This window comes from Emys orbicularis, chromosome 4 (assembly GCF_028017835.1).
Source record: "Emys orbicularis isolate rEmyOrb1 chromosome 4, rEmyOrb1.hap1, whole genome shotgun sequence".
Taxonomy (NCBI): domain Eukaryota; kingdom Metazoa; phylum Chordata; order Testudines; family Emydidae; genus Emys; species Emys orbicularis.
Window position 1 is genome coordinate 20,907,444 of NC_088686.1, and position 20,353 is coordinate 20,927,796.

Sequence of the window (20,353 nt, forward strand, 5' to 3'; positions counted from 1 at the left end):
TTAACCCAAAGTAAGTAATTAATACCTGGGGGAGCAAACAGCTGTGCATCTCTCTCTATCAGTGTTACAGAGGGCGGACAATTTATGAATTTACCATGTATAAGCGTTATACAGAGTAAAACAGATTTATTTGGGGTTTGGATCCCATTGGGAGCTGGGTGTCTGGGTGCTGGAGACAAGAGCACTTATTAAGCTGTTTTCAGTTAAGTCTGCAGCTTTGGGGGCATGGTTCAGAAACCTCAACAAGGCAGGGTTCTAAAGGCCCAAACTGGCAGAGAAAACGGGCTCAGAGGTAGCCTCAGCACATCAGGTGACAGTACTGAGGGGGTCTCTGTGACCGAACCCGTCACAATTCCCTTTAAAGAGGATTATGAGATTGTGGTCAGAGAGGATTAATAGGAGAAGGGATTGCAGAGCGAGTTGTAGGTGAAGAGGAGGCAGCAAGGACAGAATCTTTATTTTACAAAGAGGAAGGAAAACGCTATTTCACAAGAAAAATGGGGCTGAATGAAGAAATACGCAGAGGAAGGCCACATGGTTTCCATTTTTTCTTGTGGTGCTGAGCAGAACCCCCCCCCCACCAAAATCACTGAAACAGAACTGCTGCTGGGACACAGAAAGAACAAGCAATGGGAAAGAAAAGGAGGAGTACAAAACCCTTTGCTTCATCCTCCTGCCTCACTCACACTTCTTCCTCCTTCCTGAGCCATGCTCTGCTCCAGTGAAACACCACTTCAAGGTGGTGAGGTGCCAGCTATCTTGGTCCCACAGCCCTGCTGTTTGCAGGGCTTTGCCAGCTCTTCACTAGAGGAGCAAGTGCATGGGGAAGGGAAGAAGCACTACTCCATCATGTACCAGGTGGCACCCTCCCTCTCCCATTCATATCCACAAGCCACAGTTTCTTGCCATGCCCCAAAAAATTGTGACAGGTGATAGCAAAAAATCATCAGATTTGGGTCATGACAAGAAATCACAGTTAGGGAATACCTGAACAATAGTTATCAAACTATTTATGTTGCAAAATCTATGCCATAAAATGTAATAACTAGACAATGTGGACAATTTAAAATGTCTGTTGGAGTCTAACTTTTGCATTTCCTGGTTGATAATTTAAATTGCGCTACTTTTTTTTAAAAAGTGAAAATTGGTTTGATTTTAATAACCAACTCCAGCTAAGAACCTCCAGTTCTGCCATAGTTCTACTTTAAAAGCTATTTACACTGCTCCTGGGTTACTTATGGTATAACCAACGTGCTAAAGGAAGGCAGAAAAAGAATCCCCCCCCCCCCCATTTCCAAATCATGCACTTTATACAGTTTGATACATTATCATACCTGATAGCCTACAAATCCACCTAATGCCCATGATCTCTCCTTGCTAATCCATCTTGCAATGCTGCTGGCACCAATTTTTCGAGGTTGGGTAACAACAATGTTGCAGTAGGTAGAGCGCTGACTGTAGTAATCCAAAACATACTGTGGAAGTTGCGTACTTTTACCACTACCAGTTGCTCCATGTACAATTACAACTGAATTGCTTTCTATCAAAGACACTACCTGAAATTAAATTTTTTAAAGAATGCTCATGAGACCATAAAATATTTCAGGATAGAATTTCAAATAGTATTTAACAATTTTCTTATTTACTTCCATGATTTTTTTTTTTTTTTTTTTTTTAAAGAACTCATTTAAGGTAACAAACTGATGTGCACATATATACACGTGAATAATGTCTAGTTAGAAACAGTAACTGAAATGTTTCAATTATGAAAAAAATGTAGTAAAAATTGGCCTTGTGCCACAAACAGAGCCTTTCAATGAAACCATAAATTTAATCTGGGATGAATTTAATACCAAAATTTTCCTTCTGAAAAATACCATCAGTGTAGATTTGCAGTTTTAGTCTATTAACAGTAGAAGTTGAATTAATTCAATAACTATAGTTTACCTCTTCCTTACATCTGGTTATGGGCAAATCAGGGTATTTATAATTAGATTTTGGTATACAAGTCACATCATGGGATTCACATGGAAGTGGTGATGGAGTAGCTGGAAAGAAAGAAAATATCGAAGTCAAGTTCCTGTAGTTACAACAACAGAAATGTGAGCTAGTGAATAAATTCACTTTATCTGAAAAGCACACTTCTTCAAAGGACCCTATATTACTCCTGGGGGGAATTCTGCGCATCTGCGGATGCAGAATTCTTCTGTCCCACATAACTTTGTATATTCCCGCATAAAATACATTTTGCCCAAGCAGTGCTGCAGTTCTGGGGTGGTACTTATTTTCTGTGGGGGAAAAAATTCTCTGCCCAGTACTGCAGAATTCCCCCAGGATTAGAAGTTCATCACAGAACCCTGCCTGCGGAGCCAGGTTTGGACAGAGCGAAGCACACAGGGCTGCTGGTGGGTCACAGACTGGGGCTCAGAATGGCTAGTGGGGGGGGGGGGTGAACAGACTGGGGCATGGGCTCAGGAACTAGCGGGATGACAACGTTGAGCTTGGGGATGGGGGAGAGAGGCTGCAGAGACCCATGGGGATGGGTGGTGCGGAGACGGGGCAGATGTGCCTGACTGAATAGGAGGGGCTTGGGGTCAGCCAGGGTCTGCATGGGGGAGGCTTCACAACTCCCTAACAATCTCCCCCCCCCCACCCCCGTCCAAAAAAAAAAAAAACCACAACACTTCTCCCACCCACACCCAACACCCTCCAAGTTCACGCTTAGGTTCCTTCCCTCTCCTTCAACTCCTCCATTACCCCTGACTCCCCCCAAGCCTTTGCACTACTTCTGACAGGTGCAGGAAATACAGTTCTGTATTTTAATTTAAATAAATTACTCAAAGTTATGCATTAATATGCCTAATAAGGAATCTATTTGTAAGAAAGAAAAAAAAAATTGACCAGAATTTTTTTTTGTCTGTATTGTTATAGACATACTCGCTGACAGATATTTTGAAATAAATTACCAAAATAATTGAAACTGGCATGATTACATTGTGTTATTTTGACAAATAAAATATGCAGAATTTTCAAATATTGTGTGCAGATTTTTTTTTTTTTGGCACAGAATTCCACCAGGAGTACTATATCGAGGTTTAGCTTATGTATTTGCTTATTAATACTCAGAAATGTATTAGGTAATTCTTCTAACAAACTGAAGGGATCTTTTCTCCATATATGCAACTGTTGGGATTTTTTGGTAGTTACTCTAGAAAGCATTTGTTTACCTCATTGTCTCTGTGCGCTAGTGTCATGCTCACACGCTACTCTCCAATCTTACATGCTATAGGAACTGCTCTCTGCATAAGCCTTTTTTCCTTTCCTCTTTACACCAGAGAGCCAAAGATCCTGCACAGTCCTCACAACTATTATTACTTCCATCACAGTTCCTAGGAATCATATCCAGGTTTTCAGAGCAACTACCAATTTATCCAACTCTTCCAAACAAACAGTTGGATAAATGGAAAGACCCTTAACTACCCTTACGCCATTTGTTTCCTTTCATCCCCCCATCCTCACAATGAAATCCTTTTCCTTGAACTACAAACTAAAGTCATATTTGAACATGAAAGTCTGATATTAAACACTGTCGTCTTCATCTAACAGCTGATCATTAACTTTTCTCTTAAGTAAATTCTACAGTCTCGCAGCCAGGACACCAAACTAAGAGAATTTCCAAATTCATTTATGGGCACAGTTACTATGGGGAAATATGGAAGAACATAAAATCTTTTGATGCGCACATCACCATGGCACATGTATAGTAAAAGAGAGTAAATGCTAGCTTTAAAACAGGTGGAAAAAAAACAAGAATACCTGCTCTGTAGGTAAATACTTTTATGAAAGTGCAATTAGATATTATGGGTGAAAACCCAGCCCTACTGAAATCAATGGTAGAGCTCCCATTGACTTCAGAAGAGTCAGGATTTCACCCTAAGTCATAAAATTCACTTATATGAATAGGCAAAGAGTAACTTTAAAGTTATATGACGTAAAAACAAAGTTGTTTCAAAATTACATTTTGAAACATGGGAAGATTCCTTATTTTAAAAAGTATAAAGCTATGAATAAATAGCTTTCCCAGTTTCGTTGCTTTTCTGAGGAATAATGACTATGAATGTTTTCACAGAACACAGATTAGATTAAAAATTCTGAGGCAGAGACTGTCTTCCTATGCATTTGTAACATATCTGTATTATTATACTGGTAACAACGAACATATCAGAATTCAGAGCTAAACAATAAAAATAATTATACAAGAAGCAGCACTAAGAGTTTTTTGTTAGGCACTTCTAGAATAGTTTCTACTGCCAATAGGAACTCTCCACAAACAATCCTTCCCATAATGTGGAAAGAATGTAGAGAAGCCTAGATTCTAATATAATACATGAGAGCAATAGGTTCAGATAATTGCTACATACTGGTTCAGCTCGCATCAACAAAATATGGACAAGACAGAAGTTAGTATCAAAACAACAGTCCCTAAAGAATATTAACGTTGTCCTTTTCGGACATGATTCTAAATATATTCCCCAGGAAAAAACTCATATATAGCATTCTGTCACAACATCATGATGCAAAGGATAACTGGCTGCCCTCTGGCACATTCAAAGATGTCACTACTGAGACATCAGTAGCTCTGCATGATTTGACCAACACTGGAAGAAGTCTCAAGCTGTTAGGGAAATGCTTCTGGCATCAGTGTATTTAAACCATTGTTGCTAAAATAATGTCAATTTTAAGCTATTTAAGATATTTCTATGTAATAATTTTATTACACTCAGTACCGCAAAACAAAAAAACAGCACCCTGTTAAAAATATAAAGGACACAAGCATGAAAGTCCAATTCCAAAAGTAAAGAAGGGAATTAAAGGAAAAGGTAATAAATATAGATGTGGTAGCAGCTTTAAGGACAAGTTTTTAAAAGAAGCTTTATGGTATTCTTTAAGAGTTGGAAGGGATGGAAAAAGATGGCATGAGTTCTACACTCTAGGGCTTAGCATAGCAAAAGCACAATATATTGCAAATTTAGACACAATGGTGGAATCCTTATAAGTGGTAGGTGGACTATTGACCGACAACTGTTCTAACCCCAATCTCAACAAACAGATCTTTAATATAGCCAAGGCCAATACTAGTAATGGCTTTAATAACCATAAGACTCCACATATATATTGAGCAACAGAAAGATCAATTTAACCTTGAGGGATAACATTTCAAATTTCTTAATGACGACACATAATAGGAAAATTTATCAAGTTTCCCTTCTTCAAGTCATAAGGTCCACAGATCAATTTACACACTTTAGCTGCTTGCAGTTTGGGGACAGAACCAGGTCAGTCATTGGCAGCCAGGGAACAACCCACCCAAAGAAGTTCCCTCCAGTTGAGGTAACTTCTATAGCCAAGACAATTCAAGTCTACTTTCCTAAATCACAGAGTGCATTAAATACACTTTGAGGGAAAAGTACAATAATTTCTCCTACTGCAGAATATGGGAAATCTCACATAACAATAATAAACCCAAATCCTGGGATGTCAAGTCCTTTCTCCATTCTGTCAGATCCACTGTCTCCAGGATGGGCCAAATTTCTAGACTCTATGATTTGAAGATAGGAAACTTTCAGGTACAAACGGATAAATTTCTCTATTCTTCTTTGTGCTAAGGTCCATACATCCCTTACAATAGGATTTTAATGGCAGTATTTCCAGGGTGTAAAACAGAATTATCCTTTAAAAGTGGACATCCACAACAAGTTAGATTATATATAAATTACCAACAAAAAAGGTTTTAAAAAGGTTCCAAAGTCAATTGCAAAGCCTGTGCAATCTTATGATTCATTATGATAGCATGGGACCACATAATTAACAGACTGTATTGTAATGCATACTCTCAAGGGAGCAGAATTAAGATTGCACAAGCAACCCTCATTCTAGCATTTAACTTTTAAAATGCTTGCCTTTCCAAACTTAATAATGTTCTTTCATCGTAGCTTTGCATGTTTAATTTCCTAGATTTTTAACAGAGCAAACTGAAAATGATAGAAAAATCGGGTGGCACCACACTAATATCCACATGGTTCATCAGCAGGTTGGAACCTTTAAATCAGTGGCTCTCAACCTTTCCAGACTACCGTACCTCTTTCAGAAGTATGATTTGTCTTGCGTACGCCCAAGTTTCACCTCACTTAAAAAATGACTTGCTTACAAAATCAGACCATAAAAATACAAAAAAGTGTGACAGCACACTATTATTGAAAAATTGCTTACTTTCTCATCTTTACCATATAATTATAAAATAAATCAATTGGAATATAAATAATGTACTTACACTTCAGTGTATAGTATATACAGCAGTATAAACAAGTCATTGTCTGCATGAAATTTCCGTTTGTATTGACTTCAATAGTGCTTTTTAAGTAGCCTGTTGTAAAACTAAGCAAATATCTAGATGAGTTGATGTATCCCCTGGAAGATCTCTGCATACCCCCAGGGGTATGCGTACCCATGGTTGAGAACCACTGCTTTAGATCCATCACACAAACCTCCACCTCTTAAGCAAAGGGAGTAATGATAACAATAGTAGGTTGTCATCCTCTATGTCCATCAGCACCAGAAGACGTTGACAACGTGCAAAATGGGTTTCACAGATTGCTGACAGAAGAGGAATGTTGAGAATCAGGAAATATGGATTCCATTCTATGCTCTGGAAGGGGGTGTGCCCTAGTGCAGTAGTTCTCAACCAGGGGTTGGGGCCCCTTAAGGGGCCTCGAGAAGGTTTCAGGGGGGCCGCCAAGCAGGGCCAGCATTAGACTCACTGGGGTCCAGGGCAGAAAGCCGAAGCCCCATGGGGCTGAAGCCCAGGACTCTGAGCCCCACCACCCGGGGCTGAAGCTGAAGCCTGAGCAATGTAGGCTCTGTGAGGGGCCCTGTGGCATGGGGCCCCAGACAACTGCCCTGCTTGCTACCCCCTAACACCAGCCCTGGCTTTTATATGCAGAAAACTAGTTATTGTGGTACAGGTGGGCCGTGGAGTTTTTATAGCATGTTGGGGGGGGCCTCAGAAAGAAAAAGGTTAAGAACCTCTGCCCTAGTGGGCACAGACTTCTGCTCATTTCCCCCAATTTCGATCCCTTTGACACCATTGCCTCCAACCTGCTCCTATCCCTGTCTCCTTGCCTACCCAGTCTTCACTACTCAAGCTTCTAGTCACAGCCCTCGGCTCCATTAAATCTCATACTCACCCTCCAGACTCACTGTCCCAGTCATCCCCCATCTCCAGGTCTCTCCCCTTCCCTTCCCCAGACAGTCCCAGATCCTCATCCAATCTGTCTCCTCCCATTCCAACTGGCTTCCTGTCTCCTGTCCCTGATTCCTTATCCAATATCAGCCCCCGCAGGTCCTTGTCCCAATTTCTTTTTCCAGAGCTCCCCAGTTCTCCCCCGGCATCCCATTACCATGACAAATTAGTCTCTTCTCCCTCAAATCCCCATTTCCCACCCCATCTGGTTCATAGTCCCATTTTCCTTTCCAGATAGTCTCCCCACCTCAACTGCTCATCCTATCCCAATGCTTCCACTCCCCAGCCAACTGACTTCCAGTCCCACCCCCCTCATCAGATTCTAGTCCCAGTCCCCACCCACTCCCCAATTCTCAGTCACAATTTCTCTCCCCCACTCCAGCCTGAATCACCAGATTCCTTGTCCCAATCTACCTCTTTCCATCTTTCTTAGTTTCCTTCTGCCTTGGAATCAGATAGCTTCCTCTTCCATGCTGCATGGGTGCAAGTGGGGGAGGGGGTGAAGGAGAGGGGAGGGCACACAGACCACGAGAGAGACAGGCTCGGGGTTCTCAGTTCCAGTGCCTGGCCGCACCCTGATCCAAAGCAGCTCAGAGCAGCCATTGAAGGAAAAGTCCTTCTTAGCCACTGTAGCTCAATTGATCTATGTGGATGGCACACATGCAGTCTGGTCAGCACTAGGAGCAGTGAGGATGAAATCTTCAGAGGTTTTAATTATAAAGCTCTAGCAAGTCTCTACTATGTGTCAACAGCAATCTTTCAAAGACTTATAACTTGACCAAATTTGTCCAGATTTTAAGGGGATTGGCCAAAGGCACATCCCTGACACAAAGTCCCTCCTCCAAAAAATATGGGGGGTAGTTAAGCATTTCTAAAAAAAGGTTGTCAGAATTTAAAAAACAAAAACAAACAAAACATTGGGCAACACACTGTATATTTCCCGAGCCTCATTCTCGGAAACGGAAATATTTTGGCTGGGGGGGGGAAAAAAAAAAAAGTAATTCAGTCTGAGGCAGACACCTTCCTGAAAATTTCAGCTCAAATGGTTAGAGCAGTGCTTCTCAAACTGGGGCCGCCGCTTGTGTAGGGAAAGCCCCTGGCGGGCCGGGCCGGTTTGTTTACCTGCCGTGTCCGTAGGTCCGGCCGATCGCAGCTCCTACTGGCCGCGGTTCGCCGCTCCAGGCCAATGGGGGCTGCGGTGGCCAGTACGTCCCTCAGCCCGCGCCGCTTCCCGCAGCTCCCATTGACCTGGAGCAGCGAACCGCAGCCAGTGGGAGCCGCGATCGGCCAGACCTGCGGACAGGGCAGGTAAACAAACTGGCCCCAGTTTGAGAAGCACTGGGTTAGAGTTTGGAAAAAGGTATAAGCAACTGAAAATCAGGTCTTATAATGTGAAGTATTGGGCAACCGTAATAAAAGGTGGCACTATCAGTCCACCTCTAGTATCTCCTTAACTTCCCTTGGGCACTGAAGTGTGGAGAAATTTCCTTTCTTTGGTAGAAGTTAACACTGGCTAAGAATGGACAATAAATATGCAGAATTTGGTGAATCTTATGTATTAACAGCCATGTGGCATCAGCTCAGAATACTGGAGATATGACTGCTCTGCCTAAAAATTTTCAGTGCTCCCAAGGACTGAACTTTGATGCTTAACTGAAGGAAAAATATTACTTGAATTTACTTAGGGAATGAATACTATGACAGTTGTTAGGTTTACCTGTCTAAATTAGAAGTACAATACCGGATCACAGACAATCCAGGACGTTTTTGGAAAGTGTAGGGGACAATTTCCTGGTGCAAGTGATGGAAGAACCAACTCGGGGCAGAGCTCTTCTCGACCTGCTGCTCACAAACAGGGAAGAATTAGTAGGGGAAGCAAAAGTGGATGGGATCCTGGGAGGCAGTGACCATGAGATGGTTGAGTTCAGGATCCTGACACAAGGAAGAAAGGAGAGCAGCAGAATACGGACCCTGGACTTCAGAAAAGCGGACACTGACTCCCTCAGGGAACTGATGGGCAGGATCCCCTGGGAGAATAACATGAGGGGGAAAGGAGTCCAGGGGAGCTGGCTGTATTTTAAAGAATCCTTACTAAGGTTGCAGGAACAAACCATCCCGATGTGTAGAAAGAATAGTAAATATGGCAGGCGACCAGCCTGGCTTAACAGTGAAATGCTTGCTGATGTTAAAACACAAAAAAGTTTACAAGAAGTGGAAGATTGGACAAATGACCAGGGAGGAGTATTAAAATATTGCTCAGGCATGCACGAGTGAAATCAGGAAGGCCAAATCACACTTGGAGTTGCAGCTAGCAAGGGATGTTAAAGAATAACAAGAAGGGTTTCTACAGGTATGTTAGCAACAAGAAGGTGGTCAGGGAAAGTGTGGGCCCCTTACTGAAAGGGAGAGGCAACCTAGTGACAGAGGATGTGGAAAAAGCTAATGTACTCAATGCTTTTTGTGTTTCTGTCTTCACGAACAAGGTCAGCTCCCAGACTACTGCGCTGGGCAGCACATCATGGGGAAGAGGTGACCAGCCCTCTGTGGAGAAAGAAGTGGTTCAGGACTATTTAGAAAAGCTGGACGAGCACAAGTCCATGGGGCTGGATGCGCTGCATCTGAGGGTGCTAAAGGAGTTGGCGGATGTGATTGCAGAGCCATTGGCCATTATCTTTGAAAACTCATGGTGATCTGGGGAGGTCCCGGATGACTGGAAAAAGGCTAATATAGTGCCCATCTTTAAAAAAAGGGAAGCAGGAGGATCTGGGGAACTACAGGCCAGTCAGCCTCACCTCAGTCCCTGGAAAGATCATGGAGCAGGTCCTCAAGGAATCCACTTTGAAGCACTTAGAGGAGAGGAAAGTGATCAGGAACAGTCAGCATGGATTCACCAAGGGCAAGTCATGCCTGACCAACCTAATTGCCTTCTATGAGGAGATAACTGGCTCTGTGGATGAGGGGAAAGCAGTGGACGTGTTATTCCTTGATTTTAGCAAAGCTTTTGATATGGTCTCCCACAGTATTCTTGACAGCAAGTTAAAGAAGTATGGGCTGGATGAATGGACTATAAGGTGGATAGAAAGCTGGCTAGATCGTCGGGCTCAACAGGTTGTGATCAATGGCTCCATATCTAGTTGGCAGACGGTATCAAGCAGGAGTGCCCCCAGGGTCGGTCCTGGGGCCGGTTTTGTTCAATATCTTCATTAATGATCTGGAGGATGGCGTGGATTGCACCCTCAGCAAGTTTGCAGATGACACTAAACTGGGAGGAGCAGTAGATACGCTGGAGGATAGGGATAGGATACAGAGGGACCTAGACAAATTAGAGGATTGGGCCAAAAGAAATCTGATGAGGTGCAACAAGGACAAGGGCAGAGTCCTGCACTTAGGACGGAAGAATCCCATGCACTGCTACAGACTAGGGACCGAGCGACTAGGCAGCAGTTCTGCAGAAATGGACCTAGGGATTACAGTGGATGAGAAACTCGATATGAGTCAACAGTGTGCCCTTGTTGCCAAGAAGGCTAACAGCATTTTGGGCTGTATAAGTAGGAGAATTGCCAGCAGATCGAGGGACATGATCGTTCCCCTCTATTCGGCATTGGTGAGGCCTCATCTGGAGTACTGTGTCCAGTTTTGGGCCCCGCACTACAAGAAGGATGTGGAAAAATTGGAAAGAGTCCAGCGGACGGCAACAAAAATGATTAGGGGGCTGGGGCACATGACTTCTGAGGAGAGGCTGAGGGAACTGGGATTGTTTAGTCTGCAGAAGAGAAGAATGAGGGGGGATTTGATAGCTGCTTTCAACTACCTGAAGGGTGGATCCAAAAAGGATGGATCTAGACTGTTCTCAGTGGTACCAGATGACAGAACAAGGAGTAATGGTCTCAAGTTGCAGTGGGGGAGGTTTAGGTTGGATATTAGGAAAAACTTTTTCACTAGGAGGGTGGTGAAGCACTGGAATGGGTTACCCTAGGGAGGTGGTAGAATCTCCTTCCTTAGAGGTTTTTTGAGGTCAGGCTTGACAAAGCCCTGGATGGGATGATTTATTTGGGGATTGGTCCTGCTTTGAGCAGGGGGGTGGACTAGATGACCTTCTGAGGTCCCTTCCAACCCTGATATTCTATGATTCTATCTCAGAGGAAATTCCCAGTTTCAAATAAAAAAACCTCATCTGATTGGAGTTACATCAGGAAGAGCTCTATAATGGCTAGGAAGTATATCATCACCTTTTGCCAGGGTTCAAACCAGATAGTGCTCTACCGAGAAGAATGAGGTTCCAAGTTTGGGCTCTATGATCTTAAGGGCTGGAATAAGGCTGATGTCCTAAGAAGCATTTAATGATGGGATTTGTACAAAACCTCTTTTTCCGTGAACATGCCGAGACTATAATATTACAGAGTTGATCTTTTTACTTGGACATTGTTATACATCCAAAATAAAGTACTTATAGGGGAACTTAAAGCTGTGTTACACTGGTTTAACACGGTACTTAAACTATGGATTTTGCTGCAGCCAGTAGAATAAACTCTATTTGTTAACTTTTCTTTCAACCACGCATTCATTTTAAACCTGTTTGGTCCCAGATGGAGGATTGGTCTTGCTGTAGCAGACCTCATCTGTGAAACAGACACATTCAAAGATCCAATGCGAGGTCAAACAAGCCTGAGAGCCATCTTTAGCCAGAAAGGCATAAAAACAGTATTATTACCATTCTTGTTCCTGATCTGGGGAGCAGTGGAGAAGTGGAAAGACATAACAGGGGCCTTGCCCAGCTTTGCAAGAGGTTGTTCACAACCTCATATCCTGGATCCTGAAGCACAGGGAAGTTACAGAGTACTTTACTTACTGTTTCCAGATACAAAGCAGCCACTCACCAGCCCAAACTGACTTATGATGAGCAAGGTATTTCTTGGTGTAGGAGCCACTCTGTTAATTTTACTTCTGCCATCTAAGTGTTCATCTCCACTTTTGTGGGCAGTAAACGTAGACAGGAAACTTTGATCTGCCCAGGAGAGGAGAATTTCTCTCTGGGGTAATGCTGATCATCAGGGATTCTAGTTTTCCATGCTAAAAAAACCAAAATTCTCTGATAAAAAATAAATATAAAATTTCATGGTTTTCTGAGATTAAAATGAAACACTGAACTTTAGTTTCCTTACCCACTATATATCAGTTAAATACGTTTTATTGATATATTTACAATTTTAAGCAAGTTTGAAGCCTACCAGCTCCATCAATCATTATAATAAAATAGATTTGCAATTTGTATTTCTTACATATACAAAATATTTCTAGGTCTGTATTCTATATTTTCAGAAAATTGGGGGGGGGGGGTTAAATGCACAAAAATGCTGGAATGATCCAGTCACAGTTCATTATTCCTTTACTGTTGTCGATGGCCCTGCTGTTTCACCCTCTTGTTTTTGTTTCTTTTCATTCAGTTTAGGCTTAGCGCGTTCCATGTGTTCTACAATTGTCTGCCTTCGAACGTAATCTACAGCCTTGTTGCATACAGTACAGAACAGCACATTACCATCAACCTGAAATTTGTCCTTGCCAAACTCAGTGGCACAGTCTTCAGGGGTGATTTTTAAAGTTTCAGCATCTTTTCATAACTTTAATTACTCACATCTGGAGGCTGAAGTGTAATTTCAGATGCATTAAAACACAAACCCCTATATGCTGTTGAGTAACTTCTATACGCCAGAAGCAGTTTATTAGAGTATGTTTAGTTATTTACATTTAAAGAGCATTCAAAAAAATCAATCACAAGGAGGGGGAGGTTGTGCGCATTGAATAAGTGACAGTGGTACTTTCTATAAAATTTAGTTAATAGTTAATTTTTTTTTTTAAACTATAAAAACTAAAGATTATCTGTAAAAATGCAAATTCCACATTTTTACAAGGCAAACGGATTTACAGAATCCCTAATGATCATGTTCTTCCAAGGTTGTTTTGAAAACCCTAACAATTGCAACCAGAACAGGTCGGTTATCCATGGAAGGAACAGTTCTCTGAGGCTCAAGGATTGATTTTGTTCCAGCTGGTGGATGCTGCACTCTTTTTCTGCTGCCCATTTCCTGAACTAAATCAGGAAGATCCCTTAAAAAAAAGATTCTCTGCATTCACCAGTTGCGGGAGCTGTCCATGAGATCAGAATTCCCAACAGGCTCTAAGAAGAATTGAATTTTTGTTTCTGTGACATCACGTTTTCCATTATGGTCATCTTAATGTTCTTTTGATGTTTTGCAGAGATGGGACCTTGCACCTAATAGACGTGGGCTGAGGATCAATCCTATGACCGACTTTCCTGGCACCATGGGTTTGTGTTTGTCCTGAATTCAAGATACTTCAGGAACTGTATAACTGTGTAATTTGCTTCAGGTTTCTCTCTGTACAGAATGTTTATCAGAAGAAGTTACTCACCTTGTTCATTAATGATGGTTCTTCGAGATGTGTGTCCCTATGGGTTCTCCACTGTAGGTGTATTTGCACCCCTGATCGGAGATTTTAGGTAGCAGTGTCTGTTCAAACCCACACATATACACTCCACGCTCATGCACTGCCTCGAGGCTATCTAGCGCTGCACAGGCAAACTGCCCTCAGTTCTTTCCCTACTGCAGAGCCCTTTATTGGGGAGGTCACGGAGTACCTTCAGACATCTTGAAGAACTATCATCACTGCATAAGGTGAGTAACTTCCTCTTATTCTTCAAGTAGTGTCCCTATGGGTGCTCCACTGGAGGTGACTTCACAGCAGAATTCCCTATGGAGAGCTAGGGCTTCGGAGTGGAGTCTTTTATTGATGATAATACTGTGGAGCTGAAGATGGCATCAGAAGCTGAATCTCAAGTAATCACATAATGTTCCGTGAAAGTATGAGCAGAGGCCCAAGTTGCTGCCCTGCAGGTTTCTGAGACGGGAACATCTTTAACAAATGCGACCACGGTGGAAACAGATCTCGTGGAGTGCATGCGAATTCCTGATGGAGGTAGCAGGTTACGGGCATAACAACAATAGTTAATGCAGTTCAAGACCCATTTGGAGAGCCTTTGAGCTGATATTGCAGAGCCCTTGGAACCGTCAGCAACAGAGAGGAAGAGTTTAGGAGATTTCCTAAAGCCCTTTGTCCTATGTAAATAAAATGCTACGGCTCTCCTAACATCAAGTATATGTAGTATTGCCTCCCTGTTGTCATGTTGTGGCTTTAGGAAAAGGTGGGGAGGTGAATGAGCTGGTTCATGTGGCACCTTGGGGAGGAACTTTGGGTGCAACTTTGGGTGCAGCCTTAGAGTGACTTTGTCTTTAAAGAAGACCGTGAAGGGTGGGTGCGCCATCAATGTCACTATTTCCCCTTTTCGCTGTGCTGAGATGCTGGCCACTAGAAATGCTGTCTTCATTGACAGGTGTAGAAGAGAGAAAGTGGCCATACATTCAAAGGGTGGTCTTGTGAGGGTTTTTAGAACCATACTGAGGTCCCATGTTGGAGTGGGGCATCTGGTATGCAGGAAGAGGTTTTGCATGCCCTTGGGGAATCTTTGTGTTGTTGGATGGGTGAATACCAAATATCCACCCACATGCTGGTGGAAGGCTATGACCACAAGATGTACTTTGAGTGAGATAAGAGAAAGACTAGCCCTTTTGAGTTTTTGTATATAGTCTAAGATCAAAGGGAGGGAGCAAGTTGCATGGAATTGCACCAAATTTGGAATCATTTCCACTTTTGTAGATAAGTGCAACAAGTCGTCAATTTCTTACTGTGTAGTAACACTTCCTTCATCTCCTTGGAGCAGCAGCTCTCTATGTGTTGGAACCATGAAGAAGACAAGCCTGGAGCCGGAGGATCTGTAAGTTGGGGTGATGGATCTGTCTGTCGTTTTGGGAGAGTAGGTGAGGAAGGGGTTGAAGAGGAATAGGAGGATACATTGCTAACTGTGTCAGATATAGGTACCACACTTATCTCGGCCAGGTGGGGGCAATAAATATAACTTTTGCTTTTTCCCCGCCTTATCTTTAATAGGACCTTCGATATTAGAGGGAATGGAGGAAAGGCATACAGCAGCTCTCTGCCCCATTGAAGAAGAAAAGCATCTCCTAGGGACTGTTTCCCCAGTCCAGCTCTGGAGCAGTAGCAGAGACATTTCTTGTTCTGATAAGTAGCAAACAGGTTTATTGTTGGAGTTCCCCCATCAATGGAATAGGTTGTGCAGCTCTGTTGGGTTCATTTCCCATTCATTCATGGTCACGTGAGAAATTTCGGCGGATATATTTTATACTCCTGCCAGGCAAGTGGCTGATCTGAGTACATTGTGGTGGATGCACCAATTTCAGAGTTTTAATGCTTCTGTGCAAAGGGAGGGTGATCTGGTGCCCCCTTCGTGATTTACGTAACACATGCACGCTATGTTGTTTGTCATGATTTTTGTGTAAGTATCCCTGATGAATGCGAGAAAGTGTTCACAGGCATTTCTGATGGCTCTTAATTCCCAAAGGTCGATATGGAGTACAGCTTCCATGTGGGGCCATTTGCCCTGAAGTCTGCAGTTATTTAGGTGGGCTTCCCAGTCTATCAGAGAAGCGTCTATTGTTCGAATCAGTGCTGATGGAGGTTGTGTGAATGGGATCCCTGCACAGACATTGAATGGGTCTTTCCATCGTTCCAGGAAGCGTATGACCCTGGAGGGTATTGACAGTGGCTTGTTTAGCTTATCGTTGTTTGGAGTGTAAACAGATCTGAGCCATGTCTATAGACACCTCATGTGCCCAAGAAGCCGAAGGCAATTTCTGGCTGGCGTTTGTGGGCTGGCTTGAACTGTCTCTATGAGACTTGTCAGGGTGTTGAATCTACGCAGCGGAAGGAACGCTCTCACTTGCACTACGTCGAGTTGGTCCCTAAAAACTCCAAATGCTATACTGGAGTCAAAGATGATTTCTGGGTATTGAGTTGCAGTCTCAGTTGCACAAATATGTGCTTAGTTCTTTGGGTGGCTCATAGGGTGTCTTCAAAGGAAACATCCAGATATGGGTAAATAACTATACCTAATGTTCATAGATGTGCCACTACAACGAGAGGACCTTGGAGAATATTCTGGGTGCGGACGAAGGCCAAATGGAAGTATTCGATACAGGTAATGGTCCTACCCAAAGGTAAATCAGAGGAATTTTCTGAGAGACAGTAGGATGGAGATGTCATCCTGTAGGTTGAGGACTGAAAACCAATCTCCTTGGAGATGAAATAATTGCTGCCAGTGTGATCATCTTGAATCTTTGCACCTTCACATAGGTGTTTAGATCTAACATGGGTCTCCAACCTCCTTTTCTCTTGGGAATCAGAAAATATCTGGAATAAAAGCCTTTGCCTCCGAGGTGAACAGGGACTGGTTCTATGGCCTCTAGGCATAGCAGGTGGTCTATTTCCTGATGTAACAGTCTCTTATGAGAAACATCCCTCCCTCCCTCCCTCCCTGTCCCTCTTTTGGGAGGTAATGTGGACAAAGTAACCCTTAGAAATTCTATTCAAGACCCATTTGTTGGAAGTGATGTTTTCCCAATTCCACAGAAAGAGAGCTAAGTGACATCTGAAGGGATGTGGAAGGTCTGTATTGCAGCAAGTGGTTGCTAGGGGCCTCAACCAAAGCATCAAAATTGGTATTTTGAGATCGCGGGCTGATATGTTGAAGAGTGAGAGGCTGACTGCTTCTGCTTTTCATAGATTCATAGATTCTAGGACTGGAAGGGACCTCGAGAGGTCATCGAGTCCAGTCCCCTGCCCGCATGGCAGGACCAAATACTGTCTAGACCATCCCTGATAGACATTTATCTAACCTACTCTTAAATATCTCCAGAGATGGAGATTCCACAACCTTCCTAGGCAATTTATTCCCGTGTTTAACCACCCTGACAGTTAGGAACTTTTTCTTAATGTCCAACCTAGACCTCCCTTGCTGCAGTTTAAGCCCATTGCTTCTTGTTCTATCCTTAGAGGCTAAGGTGAACAAGTTTTCTCCCTCCTCCTTATGACACCCTTTTAGATACCTGAAAACTGCTATCATGTCCCCTCTCAGTCTTCTCTTTTCCAAACTAAACAAACCCAATTCTTTCAGCCTTCCTTCATAGGTCATGTTCCCAAGACCTTTAATCATTCTTGTTGCTCTTCTCTGGACCCTTTCCAATTTCTCCACATCTTTCTTGAAATGCGGTGCCCAGAACTGGACATAATACTCCAGCTGAGGCCTAACCAGAGCAGAGTAGAGCGGAAGAATGACTTCTCGTGTCTTGCTCACAACACACCTGTTAATACATCCCAGAATCATGTTTGCTTTTTTTGCAACAGCATCACACTGTTGACTCATATTTAGCTTGTGGTCCACTATAACCCCTAGATCCCTTTCTGCCGTACTCCTTCCTAGACAGTCTCTTCCCATTCTGTATATGTGAAAAAGACGGTTACTTACCTTCTGTAACTGTTGTTCTTCGAGATGTGTTGTTCACGTCCATTCCACATTAGGTGTACGTGCGCCGCGTGCACGAACGTCGGAAACTTTTTCCCTCAGCGGCTCCCGTCGGGCCCGCAGGGTCTCCCTTCCCGCCAGAGCGGCGCCCCGCCCTAGCGTATATATATCCCTGCTGGCCCGACCCTCCCTCAGTTCCTTCTTGCCGGTGACTCCGACAGAGGGGAAGGAGGGTGGGAAGTGTAATGGACGTGAACAACACATCTCGAAGAACAACAGTTACAGAAGGTAAGTAACCGTCTTTTCTTCTTCGAGTGCTTGTTCACGTCCATTCCACATTAGGTGACTCACAAGCTTACCATTGGAGGAGGGCAGGAGTCAAGGAATAACTGATTGAAGCACCGCCCTGCCGACCATCGCGTCATCTCTGGCCTGATGGTGGATCGCGTAGTGGGCTGTGAAAGTATGAACCGACGACCAGGTGGCTGCCTTGCAGATCTCCTGAAGCGGGACCTGCGCCAAGAAGGCCGTCGAGGACGCTTGGGCCCTAGTAGAGTGAGCCCGGATCGGAGGTGCAGGCACGTTGGCGAGCTCGTAGCACGTGCGTATGCAAAGCACGATCCACGCCGACAGGCGTTGCGTCGAAATAGGCTGGCCCTTCATCCGTTCCGCAATGGCCACGAATAGTTGAGTCGACTTGCGGAAAGGCCTGGTACGGTCCAGATAGAAAGCCAACGCCCGCCGAACATCGAGGGTATGCAGGCTACGATGGCGTGGGTCCGTATGGGGCTTGGGGAAGAACACCGGCAAACAGATGTCCTGCCCCATGTGAAAACTCGTGACCACCTTAGGGAGGAACTTAGGGTGAGGTCTAAGCTGCACCTTATCCTTATGAAAAACAGTATAAGGGGGCTCCGAGGTGAGGGCCCTCAGCTCCGACACCCTCCTAGCCGAGGTGACGGCCACGAGGAACGCGACCTTCCATGAAAGGTGCATGAGGGAGCAAGAGGCCAGGGGTTCAAAGGGGGGCCCCATGAGCTTAGTGAGGACCAGATTGAGGTCCCACGGGGGTATAGGCGGGCGAGTGTAGGGGAACATCCTTTCCAGCCCCTTGAGGAATCGGACCACAGTGGGGTTGGAGAACACGGACAGCCCCAATTCCCCCGGGTGAAACGCCGATATGGCGGCTAGATGCACACTAATAGAAGCGGGGGCAAGGCCTTGGCGCTTAAGGTGCAGCAAGTAGTCCAGAATCAGTGGTATCGAGGCCTGCAAGGGCTGGACGCGCTGAGGCGCACACCAGAGGGAGAAGCGCTTCCACTTGGCAAGGTAGGTTGCCCTTGTGGAGGGCTTCCTACTACCCAGGAGGATTTGCTGGACCTCCTGAGAGCACCTGTGCTCCACCTCACTTAGCCAGAGAGCAGCCATGCCGTGAGATGCAGCGATGGCAGGTTCGGGTGAAGTAGGCGACCTCGGTCTTGCGTTATGAGGTCGTGATGGAGGGGGAGGGTTATCGGAGAGGCCACGGACAGCTCTAAGAGAGTTGTAAACCAGTGTTGACGTGGCCATGCCGGGGCGATGAGAATGACCGTCGCCCTGTCCCTGCGGGTCTTTAGAAGGACCCTGTGGATGAGTGGGAACGGGGGGGAAGGCATACCGCAGGCTCCCGCCCCACGGGATTGCAAAGGCGTCCGCCAGAGAGCCCGGACTGCGGTTCTGGAATGAGCAAAACTGCGGGCACTGGCTGTTGTCCATGGTGGCAAACAGATCCACCTGGGGAAACCCCCACCTCAGAAAGATTGAACGGAGGATGTCCCGCCTCAGCCGCCACTCGTGTGTGAGATAGGACCGGCTGAGACGGTCCGCCAATCCGTTTTGGACCCCTGGGAGATACGCCGCCCGAAGGTGCACTGAATGGGCTATGCAGAAGTCCCAGAGGAGGAGAGCCTCGTGACAGAGAGGAGAGGACCGGGACCCGCCCTGCTTGTTTATGTAAAACATAGCGGTAGTGTTGTCCGTCAGAACTGACACGCCGTGCCCTCTTATGGTGGCGTGAAAGGTCTGGCAGGCGAGGCGAACCGCCCTCAGCTCCTTCAGGTTGATGTGAAGCAACTGTTCCTCCCTGGACCACAAGCCCTGAGTGCGTAGGTCCCCTAGGTGCGCCCCCCAACCCAGGTCCGACGCGTCTGTCACTAACGTCAGAACTGGTTGTGGGGCGGCGAACGGGACCCCCGCACAGACCTGCTGTTGGTCGAGCCACCAACAGAGGGCGCTCGATACCCGAGCCGGGATCGTGACGACCATGTCCAATGGGTCGCTGTTGGGGCGATATACTTGGGCCAACCACAGCTGCAGAGGCCGGAGCCTGAGGCGGGCGTGTCCAACCACGTGGGTGCATGCCGCCATGTGCCCCAAGAGCTGTAAGCAACGTCTGGCTGTGGTCGTGGGGAATCTCTGAATGGAGGTCACGGCCTCCTGGATTGCCAGGAAACGCGATACGGGAAGACTCGCCCGCGCCGCCACCGAGTCCAGGACTGCCCCTATGAACTCCAGTCTCTGTGTGGGGACTAGTGAGGACTTGGGCACATTGACCAACAGGC

At 45.0% G+C, this 20,353-nt stretch overlaps 1 protein-coding gene across 1 annotated transcript in view; it reads right to left on the reverse strand.

Moving 5' to 3' along the window:
* Nucleotides 1-20,353, reverse strand: part of TDRD9 (tudor domain containing 9) — a 176,838-nt gene that overhangs the window by 123,016 nt on the left and 33,469 nt on the right. The window contains exons 3-4 of the mRNA XM_065403724.1: nt 1,948-2,048; nt 1,335-1,556 (exon numbers count right to left, since the gene is read on the reverse strand). Coding sequence (XP_065259796.1) covers nt 1,335-1,556; nt 1,948-2,048 — 323 coding nt within the window. The remainder of the gene's footprint in view (nt 1-1,334; nt 1,557-1,947; nt 2,049-20,353) is intronic.